Below are 11,464 nucleotides of genomic sequence, written 5' to 3'. Positions count from 1 at the left end.
AGTGATGGAATCATATTATCATTACACTCTTTATCCTTATCAAGGAAACAAGCCTAACCTCTTTCCTGTAGTAGTAGTGCAAGGTATGAGTCACATGCAGTTTGCTTCAGGTACTCCACCATTCCTTGTACATGAGAGAGACTTGAAACCAGAAATATCTTACGATGAGGCTCACAGCATTGTTGCTAATCTCACGGCATCATTCATTAAATCAATACTGCTTGGTGAGACTACTCCTTCTCAGTATTTCCAACAATGGGTTAATAGTACTGGTAAATTTTTGAAACCTTTATTGCTAGCATATCAAATGGAAGGATTCTATCACTTTAAACCACCCTGCTATGATGATCCACCTAGTCCTGCCTGCACTACTGGTTGCCCTTGGAGTGAGATTGTTTCACAGCCTATAATGGGAGGACTGCCTAATAACAAAAGTGTACATGATAAAGATGCCTTTCATCCTGTTTCACAGATTAATCCTGTCCACTTACCAAATGTATTTAACAACTGCTCGACATATTCACCAGCCTGTGTTCTTAATACCAGTACAGTTAGTCAATGTATTTACGAAATAATAGATGGAAAATTGGACACTGGGTTTTTCCCAACATCGGCCAGTGAAATAAGAACTAAACTCTCGTCAAGGCAGAAAATTATGGAATCAGCTGGAATGGGAAAGGTCGACTTTAATAAAACTGATGGTGGATCGATATGTAAGACAATCAATGAGTATACCTACTCCTGGGCACTAGCTAATGCTGGATCAAACACACTGACTAGATACAAGAAACTAGGAGAGCCAATGGTCTTTGGAGAGGATAAAGGCCCTTATAATGTTGGCCCACTGTGGATTTACAACCCACTTGAGTATAAGCAAGTAAAAGATGAGAATGGTGCTACTGTTCAAGAAATACGCTCGCCAATGCTACGCACGCCTACTGATTTCTATCTTAAAGTATCCGCTGGGTTTCATTATTGCAAGCTTCTGTCCCCAGCACGTGCAATGGAGTGGATATATGTGGATGGATTGAGGCTGCATGACTCTTTAAATAATTTAACACATTTTAATTATAATTAGTAATATTAGCATTTGTGTGTGTGTGGAATAATGATAAATCTAACTTTTAGTCTTTTTTGTTCATTTCTTTTTTATGAGCTGCTAATGAAGCCAATCTTTCATCTCTCCACTTCCTCCTCTCATTCAATGACTCTAGAGGTGTTTGAGCCTCCATAGCAACTAAAATATATACATTAAGAGGATTAATAAGTTTTTACCAATACCTCTTATTGTTTCCAGTGTTGGTCCTGATAGTAAATGAGCCTGCGATTGTGTTTCACAGACACGAGTGATGTTCTCCCCATACAGCTCACAGTACTGCTGCATTCCAGTTGCATTCAAATGCATTACTTCAAATGGTCCCATGAATGAATACCTGAGACCAAGGCCCTGTGATATGGCCTTGTCTACATCTTCTGGTGAAGCTACTCCATCCTAAACAAAGCAACGAACATTCAGTTATTAATATTATAATAATTATTATTGCTATTATTATTTATTATTTATTATTAAATTGATCTGGTAAGATGTGTCTATTTCCATCATGGGTACCGGTATTATCATTTTCATTGCATAGAAGTATGCCCATAGGCCATCACTACTACAACTTACATTGACAAGTCTCCATGCTTCCATGATGAGTGCATACTGCAATCGGTTGACAACAAAACCATTCACCTCTTTCTTGACGTGAATAGGAGACTGTCCTAACCTCTTTAATATTGTCATTGTACGTGACAATGTGTCCTCACTGGTGAATGGTGACGGTAATACTTCAACCAATGGAGTATAATGAGGAGGATTAAGCTAGTAAAAGATATAAGAGAGAAGATATTAACACGATATGAGTTTAAATCTAATGAAGGTTTGTTGTACTTACAGGATGAGCTACTATACAGTTTTGTCTGTGCTTCAGGTCAGATGTGAATCTTGATGGTACGATGCAAGAAGATGAACTTGCTAGTATTACACTGTCATCCACTATTAGCTCGTCTAATTGTTTAAATAGCTCTTTCTTCATGTCAACATTCTCAGGTATACACTCCTAATTAAAGACACAAAATAATGAAAATAAATTCTTCAATTTTTTAAAGTTTTGCTATGGCCTTGTACCCAATTTGCATGCATGTGCATTGACTGATGCTAGTAAGCATTAAGTGTACATACCTGTACATATATGACACCAGTTAGTGCTGATTTAAGGTTATCAGTTGGCGTGACATTCTTGACTAGTTCCTCTGGTACCTGATCGTCAGAAAGCAGTCCGTATTCCTTTAGCTCTACCAGTTTGCCGGATATGACTTGTAGAGCAGCTTCAACTGCTCCTTTATTCTCAGTAAAAAGCACATCATAGAGATTAACAGCATATCCAGACTTCACAAACAACTGTTAATACTATAGTCATAGACATAGAAAAATATTTATCACATACCACAGCCCAGCATTTTCCAATAAAACCACTAATAAAGAAAAATAATTTATTAAAACATTGAAAAAATATCAAGCAGACTCACCTCCCTATTATTGCTACCCGCTCCATTTTTATTTTTCGTCATAGCTCATCATGATTAAAAAGTCCAAATGCCCCGCCGGGGCGGGCCCCCGTTGTGCAATTTAAAGTTTTATATAGGATGTTTTTACTGAAACTATAAGCTGTATGTAATAGTCTATCCATCATAGTGCTATTTCAAAATCACTGCGAAAACAAGTTGTTTTTCTGGAAATTTGCTTTATATTTTCTGGAAAAACAAGTTGTTTGCCAAAACAGCTAAAAGCATAGCAGCGCAGCAGACCTATTATAGCAGCCATAGCTGTAGCTCTAGCATTGTTTGCAGTTAAATCTAAAAGTGCATTGATCTACAGTATGGGAAATATGCTTAGCCTAAGGTCATCTGGAAAGTAAGTCACCCCCTTGAGTTTTTTTTTTTTTGCTTAAATCATGCATGACTACCCCTTCATAGTTCTGACCTTGATTAGTCTATCATGCATATTTGTATAGGATGCATTCCAGTACAACTGAGCCTATCAGGATTAGCATAAAATGCAAGCAAAAATCATCAAAAGTTCTCTGCCAATTTTCTTTTACTAACATTACAAATGGTGAATGTTATCTTCTTCGCTATAATACTCCACTCGAAGGGCTGAGGTCTAGCTTTCTTAATTTGAAAAATCAGAAGATAAACGACATCCCTTATCAAGGAATTCTTGTGAAGCGTCTTTTACCAAAAAAGGAAAACTATGTTCTTCTGAAGCCAAACAAACCGATTCAATCGCCTGATATTGATCTCACAAAAGCATATCAATTTCCTCATGATGGCGAATACACCTTGCAGTACACCAGAGATCTGGTTTATATTACAAAGGAAAAAATGGAATCAATAAAAGATGACGAATTACCTATCTGGAGTCGCAAGTTTCGACCAAGATTGTCAAGTTGTAGATTTACCGTTGTGAATGCTGACAAGTTCAAAAAGTCCCGCAAAAAGGTCAAGCATGCCAAGATCATTGATGCCTCAAGATTTGAAGGTTGTTCCGACATACCAAGTGAAGAATGTCTCACACCTCAGTTTGTTAATGGTAATGCAAGCCAAAAAGCAATGACCACTGCACTCCATAAAGAATTATGCAGCTCAAATGGTTATCCTAAAGTGATTTTGTCTCTCAACAGAAACAACTTTTTATATAAATTATGGTTTGGAATCACTGTGACAAAATCATGTCGTCAAGTTAAGCGCTTTTATCAAGCCAGCCTTAATGGTTTAAAGAGTGACACAATTACATATGATTTCCAAGGAAAAAGGTGTAAAAGAGATACAGTTGCTTACACAAAGCATGGTGCTCGCAAAGTTCACTTGTGCCCAGCATTTGACTCACTTCCAGCAAAGTCAGTGAGTTCTGGACAAGATAGCAAACAGCAAACACTTGTTCATGAGTTTTCGCATGTTTACAGCAATACAAGGGATCATGCTTATGGTTCATATGATTGTCAAAACCTTGCCAAAGAAAACCCAGATTACGCAATGGACAATGCTGACACTTTTGGCTATTACTTTTGTGATGTTTTCAATGCTTGAAATAATTTCAGTGTGTGCAATGGACATTTATACTGTGCTAACATTTGTATTGCTGCTTTTTATTTAAATTCTAATTATAAAAAATTACAAACACGTCCCAAATTAATTACATAGCTTGCATTATTGATTGCCTTTGGCTATTGATGACTATGTATTGATCATATTCATGACAATAGAAATTAAATTGCCCACCCTTTTTGTGATGGCTGCAGCTACATCTACCAGTAGAAAAAGGAGCCAGTGTGTATGGGCTCCTCATCCATTGGAAGGATATGTGCTAGGCCATGTAACTGATGTAGGAGGTGACAGTCTCACTGTTGAATTAGTGGATACAGGACATGCAGAAAAACAGGTAAATCTATTGCTTTGTAGCAGACCCACCCCCTCTCTTTTATTCGCCTTCTCTTACTCTTCTATCATTTCTCTTTCAGAGTATCGTTGCAGCGTATGAGGATGTTTATCCAGCAGTTGATGAGCTATTTGATAAACTTGTGGAAGATAACTGTATGCCTGCATTGTAACAATTTGATAACAACAGCAGTTTAATTGAATGATTGTGAATATAGGTTTATGCAACTATGAATTAAGGGGTTTTTATCCAGTGTCAACATGTTTACGCTGTTAAATCATTGACTATTAAATTAACACAAATTTAAAATACTATAAAAATTTATTATCTGTTTCTTGCAGGTTCTTTAGTATACCTCAATGAAGCCACTCTCCTTCACAATATTCACCAGCGCTACAAGAAAGACATGATATACGTAAGTCGAATCCACTCATTCTTGGGTTGATAGTTCCTCCATTCACTACCCACAGAGTTATGTTGCCAACATTCTCTTGGCAGTTAATCCTTATAAGGATATCCCTGGTCTCTACACACTAGAGAATGCAAAGAAGTACAAAGGGAAATCTCTGGGAGTGCTCCCGCCTCATGTCTTTGCTATTGGTATGAAATTAAACTAATAATAATATTTGTATTATTTTATTTATTATGTCATAGCTGATAAGGTGTATCGGGATTTGAGAACAAATAGAATAAGCCAGTCTGTTATTGTTAGCGGTAAGGAAACTGTTTATTATTTGGAATAATGATGAACTATTGATTAAAGGAGAAAGTGGTGCTGGGAAAACCGAAACAACTAAATTCATACTTCGTTATCTGACGCAGATATATGGGGCAGCTGCTGGGATCATTGAGCAACGTATTGTGGAAGGTAAGCATGTACCTTGAGCCTACGTAATGAGTCATGCTATTGTTATACAGCTAATCCTATACTGGAATCATTTGGGAATTCAACAACAGTTCAAAATGCAAACAGCTCTCGTTTTGGAAAATTTGTTGAAGTTCACTTTGACACTGAAGTAAGACCATTAATAGTTTATGGTCGTGGCTATTGGTTTTTGAACAGTTTAAAGTCGTTGGGGGACACGTCTCGCATTATTTACTTGAGAAATCGAGAGTTTGTTCACAAGTTGGCGGAGAAAGAAACTATCACATATTTTATCACATGCTATCAACCAGAGCACCAAAAGAAATGAAACAAGCTCTTGGACTTGACCTCAATACACACTATAATGTAAGTGCATGTCCACATAGGCACATACACACAAGTGCGTGTTTATATAACGATTTTTGCCTCTAGCAACTAAGTAATCTTTAATGTTACTTTCTAGTATTTGAGTAATGGATTGGTTGATAAAAAGGCTGATGGTGAAGGATATCACAAGCTAGTCCAATCAATGGAGAGCATTGGAATGAGTAACGATGAGAAGATTGAGCTATTTAGAATAACGGCAGCTGTACTTCATCTTGGTAATATACAGTTTGAAGAGGAGAGCTATGGACAAAAAGGTAAAAAGAATGAAGTAATACTCTATACAGCACAGTGTTTTATTCTCTGTGTGTGACATACATGCATTAATGTAACATTGCAGGTGGTAGTACAGTATCAGGGGCTTCAGCTAATGCAGTTCGTTTGGTATCAGGACTGTTAGGAATTGATAAGGATGATCTCTGTCGGTCATTAACTTCACGTGTAATGACAACTACTAAGAAAGGAACAGTTGGTACTGTTATACAGTGAGTGCAGGGATAATGTGTATTATATATGCTATCAAATATGTTCTAGTGTTCCTCTTAAACCTGATCAGGCAGCTAATGCTAGGGATGCTCTTGCTAAAGCAATTTATGCTCGTCTTTTTGGTTGGATCATTGAGCGTGTCAACAAATGCTTTCCATTCACTGCATCACGCTATTACATTGGAGTCCTTGATATTGCTGGATTTGGTTAGTTATATTTATGTTCACTCATTTATTATCATCATTATTGTTACTACTAACAGAATACTACCAATTTAATTCATTTGAGCAGTTCTGCATTAACTATTGCAACGAGAAGCTACAGCAGCTTTTTAATGAAAGGGTCCTAAAAGAGGTCTGACATAATAATAATAATATTTAATCATTGTATTAATTGTCATAGGAGCAAGAGTTGTATAAAAGAGAAGGTCTTGGAATACCCACTGTGAGATATGTAGACAATCAAGACTGCATTGGTCAGTATTGTGATTATTAACATTATTTTATATATAGTACACACTGCTTTATAGACCTTATAGAGTCTGGTGGCAATGGAATAATAGATATTCTTGATGAAGAGTGCAAGGTGCCAAGAGGATCAAACGAGCAGTTCACTGAGTCAATACATAAGAAGTTCACTGGCCATTTTCGTGTGCAGTTACCAAGACAGTCAAGATTGAGTCAGCATAAATCTCTGCGTGATGAAGAGGGTTTCATTATACGTCATTTTGCTGGTGCCGTCTGCTATAAAACCGTTAGTTTTAATAATTATGTGCATCCATGCATCATAATAATAATATGGTGTAAAGGTTGGATTTCTTGATAAGAATAACGATGCATTGCACAGTAGCTTAGAGCAGCTACTGATGACTAGCAGTGACACTTTGATACAGTCATTGTTCCCTGAGAAAAAGACAACCAGCCCATCACTTGCAAAGAAACTGGTCCTGGAGAGTGTGAGCAGTAAATTCAGAGTAAGCAAAAGTATTTATTTATTGATGGGGATTTTATTGACTGTGTTCCTTTAGACCCAGTTGAATCAGTTGATGCAGAAGCTAAGAGAAACAGTAAGTGCATGAGCAAGCCACATTATGTGAGTGAGTGTGTTATTTTTGTAAAGGACGCTAGTTTCATACGGTGTTTGAAACCTAATCAAGATATGATACCAGGAAAGTTTCTTGGAGGCCAAGTACTTTCGCAACTACAGTGTGCTGGTAAATGCTTATCATTCAAGGAATATACTTATGCATGTACAATGTATTGTAGGCATGGTTGCTGTGTTGAAGCTAATGGAAGGTGGGTATCCCTCGCGTACTCAATTCATTGACTTGTACAACATGTAAGTCAGTATCTCTCTTTATGTATGGACACTATGTCCCTCTTATGTACAACAGGTACAAGGCAGTATTACCTGATGACTTAGTTAAGCTGGATCCTAGGATGTTCTGTGAAGCTCTCTTTCGTGCAATTGGGATAAAAGATAGAGAGTTTAAATTTGGTCATAACAAGGTGTTCTTTAGAGCAGGGAAGGTATGTAGTTATTGCTAACTAATTTTTTGATACGTATTGATGTCCTTATGTTATGTCAAAAGTTTGAGCAAATTCAAATTTTATAAAGTTACGGTCATTTTTTAAAATAGGCCAATTTCTGAAAAATACCCAAGGCTATTATAGCCCATAGTTTTTCAAAAAAATGGCTCCAATATCACCCCCAATTTTTATTAAATTTTCTGATACATATTGATGTCCTTATGCTGTGTAGCACGTTTGAGCTGATTCTGACTTCAATTTTTCAAGTTACGGCCATTTTAAGAAAATGCCAATATTCTGAAAAATACCCAAGGCTATTATATTATAGCCCATGGTTTTTTCCAAAAAATGGCTCCGAAATCACCCCCAATTTTTATTAAATTTTCTGATACATATTGATGTCCTTATGCTGTGTAGCAAGTTTGAGCTGATTCCGACTTCAATTTTTCAAGTTACGGCCATTTTAAGAAAATGCCAAAATTCTGAAAAATACCCAAGGCTATAGCCCATGGTTTTTTTCCAAAAAATGGCTCCGAAATCACTTCAAATTTTTATTACATTTTCTGATACATATTGATGTCCTTATGCTATGTAGCAAGTTTGAGCTGATTCCGACTTCAATTTTTCAAGTTACGGCCATTTTAAGAAAATGCCAAAATTCTGAAAAATACCCAAGGCTATAGCCCATGGTTTTTTTCCAAAAAATGGCTCCGAAATCACTTCAAATTTTTATTACATTTTCTGATACATATTGATGTCCTTATGCTATGTAGCAAGTTTGAGCTGATTCCGACTTCAATTTTTCAAGTTACGGCCATTTTAAGAAAATGCCAAAATTCTGAAAAATACCCAAGGCTATAGCCCATGGTTTTTTTCCAAAAAATGGCTCCGAAATCACTTCAAATTTTTATTACATTTTCTGATACATATTGACGTCCTTATGCTGCGCAAAAAGTTTGAGCCAATTCCGACATCAATTTTTCAAGTTATGACCATTTTAAAAATATGCAAGTTTCTAAAAGAATTATTTGATTAAAACTTTTTGACAAAATACAATGTACTGTGGTTAATGATATTTTTGGCAAATTTTTAAAAATTCAGATGATTATAATAATTCATGATTTGTCAATATAGTTTGCGGAGTTTGATGAAGTAATGCAAAGTGATCCTGAAAAACTATCCAAGATGATATTAAAAGTCAAACAATGGCTGATATCAAAGCAATGGAGAAAAATCATTTATGGAGCTATCTCTGTTCAAAAATGTATTATTTGAGCATTTTCCATGATACAATTGAGTGTGGTCATTCATACACTTCATTCATTTTATAGTATCTAGAAAAATAAAGTACAGACATGAAAGTGCAATTATAATACAATCAGTTGTACGAATGACATTAGCTCTCAGAAAATATAGACCAAGGTATAGGCAATAACCACTTTATCACGAACTAAGTAATTATGATGATTTTGCTTGCAGATACAAAAGTGTCAGAGATTTAAAGCAACTCAAAGTAGGAATTGAGGAGTTGAACACTCTTGGTATGTGATTTATGCTTGGACTAAGTGTGTAGTATATTGATTTATTTTTCAAGCTTTAAAACTGAAGAGCAACCAACAGAATATGATACAGAGGAGCAAAGAGCTTTCCTCAGCAGTTGATAAACAGATACAAGAATTAAAGGTTAGGATTGATTCATAATGAGAGACTTATATATGCCTTTTAGACCATCTCACTGTCTTTGTCAAGGGATGACATTGATAGACAGTACATTAAACTAGTGAATGATGTTGAGAAATATATGAATGAGCTACAGTTGAGACAAGAACAGGAAAAAGTTGAAGAGGAGGAAAGAAAACTGATGCAACAGCTAAAAGAAAAACAAGTATTAGCTTATAGTATAATGAATTATTACTTTTTGTTGCTGATAAACAGGAAAAAGAAAAAAGACAGAGAGAGGAAGAGCTTGCAAGATTGAAGGCACAAAAAGAAGAGGAAGAGAGACAGAAAGAAGAAAACAGAAAGTGAGTGATATCAATAATGAAATAATACCAGTGTCATTATAACTGTTAAAGAAGACAAGAATTAGAGACTCTAAAGTATCTACAAGAAAAGAAAGAGCAAGAAAAGAGAGATCAAATATTAGCAGTATTTTTCATTAATATACTGCAACCTACAGTAATATGCTTCACTTCATTCTCATGTAGCATCAACTCCAACTAACAATGGATACACAGGCAATGCTAGCTGCAGAGCAAGAAAGAAGAGACTTTGAACTAGCACTGAGACTATCTCAAGTAATAATCCCTTCTCATTTATACCATGTTACAATAACTGTACAGAATGATGCCCAATCTCAAGCTATCATCATAGAGCAGTCAAAAAGAAATCAAAGGCAACAGGAGCAGAAGAAGCCATCACGTGCACCACAGACAATGACATTACAACAGATTGGAGCCTCCCTCAAGAGCTATGACCTTACCAAGTGGAAGTATGCACAGCTCAGAGATACCATAAACACCTCCTGTGGTAAGTAATACTAGGAGGGACTAGGTTGTAGTCTCAGCTTATCTTTCAGATATTAAACTAATTGAAGAATGCAAGGATGAACTCCACAGAAGGTTGCGTGCGTATCATTCATGGCGTGATGCTAACACTGGCCAAGCAAGTGAAGAGAATCAAAGAATACCGCAACAAGCTTTAGCACAAACAGGTTAAAAAAACAAATGCACAGTAGCCTTTCATAAATTTGCATGGATAATGGATTACTCAATTGTGAAATAAGGTACTTTACCTGTATAAATCCCTATAGGAGCCAGTTCTATGCCCACCCCTGCACCAAATCAACAGCACAGATACTTTAAGGTGCCATTCCTTCGTCCATCAGATAATGACGACAAGTCGGGAAAGACCAGAGGTTGGTGGTATGCACATTTTGATGGAAACTGGATTGCCAGACAATTGGAGCTGCACCCAAATCAAGCACCTCTCCTCCTTTATGCCGGTAATTAGATAAAGCCTCCAATTGTAGATATACTCTTAAACGTTTGGTGTAGGGTATGATGATATGGAGATGTGTGAGCTGAGATTAGAAGAGACAGGGCTGACAAGAAAAAAGGGGGCAGAGATCAGCAAAGAACATTTTGATGAAGTCTGGAGTAAATGCGGCGGTAAACCGTACAATCCTCCAACAACAAAACTCTGAACATCGTATATTATTATTTATTTTACAGCAAATATTTTGAAACATTTTGCAAGTTTTATAGTAAAACAAAGTCTCAAAAAGTTTACAACAAGTAGAGTATGAGTAGTTAGTAAGGTCTGTCTCTTCCTCCAGGCCCACCAACTCGTATTGGCCTAGTAGAAATGGCAACATCAAGATAATCCCCAATCTGGAACTTTCTTGAATAAAGAGTAATGCTATCATCGCTGCCTCTCCTACCAGAGCAGGTCTGCCCTAAATCTTTGAGTCTAAATCCTCCTCTAAAAAGAAGCAAGATGAAATAATCAATACTTTTTAATTTGCAAATTATTGGGGCGAGCAAAAGCGAACCCCACTAAGGTGAGAAACAACCAACAGGTGGTCTAACTATTATTAAAGTTAAATAGCCTAATAACAATCTTCATTGAAAGTTGGTGTGGTCACAAAAAATATTAACAAATAAAATAATATAAATTTTAAAATAATTAAATAAAAATAAAAATAATGATAAAAAAAAT

The 11,464-nt window shown here is 36.2% G+C and overlaps 4 protein-coding genes across 4 annotated transcripts in view; 2 read left to right on the top strand and 2 right to left on the bottom strand.

The window, feature by feature from the left end:
- Window positions 1-1,023: 1,023 nt before the first annotated feature.
- On the bottom strand, window positions 1,024-2,667 carry LOC100640580 (lambda-crystallin-like). The gene is made up of 7 exons (XM_003386240.3): window positions 2,572-2,667; window positions 2,490-2,517; window positions 2,225-2,443; window positions 1,938-2,102; window positions 1,670-1,864; window positions 1,282-1,492; window positions 1,024-1,237 (listed from the first exon to the last, which is right to left on the bottom strand). Exons 1-7 carry the CDS (start codon window positions 2,595-2,597, stop codon window positions 1,125-1,127), a joined length of 957 nt encoding a protein of 318 aa, XP_003386288.1. The 5' UTR covers window positions 2,598-2,667; the 3' UTR covers window positions 1,024-1,124.
- A 71-nt stretch (window positions 2,668-2,738) lies between these two features.
- Window positions 2,739-4,215, top strand: LOC105312595 (extracellular protease-like). The gene is made up of 2 exons (XM_011405365.2): window positions 2,739-2,956; window positions 3,057-4,215. The coding sequence occupies exons 1-2, from the start codon at window positions 2,922-2,924 to the stop codon at window positions 4,129-4,131; spliced, it is 1,110 nt and encodes a 369-aa protein (XP_011403667.2). The 5' UTR covers window positions 2,739-2,921; the 3' UTR covers window positions 4,132-4,215.
- A 107-nt stretch (window positions 4,216-4,322) lies between these two features.
- LOC100639063 (unconventional myosin-VI) lies at window positions 4,323-11,019 on the top strand. Its single transcript, XM_019995899.1, has 31 exons — window positions 4,323-4,483; window positions 4,563-4,635; window positions 4,822-4,895; window positions 4,951-5,080; window positions 5,135-5,194; window positions 5,244-5,348; window positions 5,399-5,496; window positions 5,544-5,711; window positions 5,809-5,986; window positions 6,070-6,214; window positions 6,264-6,421; window positions 6,478-6,569; window positions 6,618-6,690; window positions 6,745-6,968; window positions 7,024-7,188; window positions 7,243-7,281; window positions 7,335-7,428; window positions 7,481-7,553; window positions 7,609-7,744; window positions 8,879-9,008; window positions 9,076-9,166; window positions 9,224-9,285; window positions 9,339-9,427; window positions 9,471-9,629; window positions 9,680-9,768; window positions 9,820-9,892; window positions 9,952-10,041; window positions 10,087-10,273; window positions 10,323-10,457; window positions 10,557-10,748; window positions 10,801-11,019. Exons 1-31 carry the CDS (start codon window positions 4,334-4,336, stop codon window positions 10,947-10,949), a joined length of 3,681 nt encoding a protein of 1,226 aa, XP_019851458.1. The 5' UTR covers window positions 4,323-4,333; the 3' UTR covers window positions 10,950-11,019.
- Window positions 10,966-11,464, bottom strand: part of LOC100640452 (histone deacetylase complex subunit SAP18-like) — a 3,305-nt gene continuing 2,806 nt past the window's right edge. The window contains exon 5 of the mRNA XM_003386239.3: window positions 10,966-11,227. Within this exon, the coding sequence (XP_003386287.1) occupies window positions 11,056-11,227 (172 nt within the window). The 3' untranslated portion in view covers window positions 10,966-11,055. The remainder of the gene's footprint in view (window positions 11,228-11,464) is intronic.

The sequence above is a fragment of the Amphimedon queenslandica genome, unplaced genomic scaffold (assembly GCF_000090795.2).
Source record: "Amphimedon queenslandica unplaced genomic scaffold, v1.1 AMPQUscaffold_13429, whole genome shotgun sequence".
NCBI classification, from domain to species: domain Eukaryota; kingdom Metazoa; phylum Porifera; class Demospongiae; order Haplosclerida; family Niphatidae; genus Amphimedon; species Amphimedon queenslandica.
The sequence above is the reverse complement of the archived record's forward strand: the minus strand, read 5'-3'. Positions and strand labels throughout refer to the sequence as shown.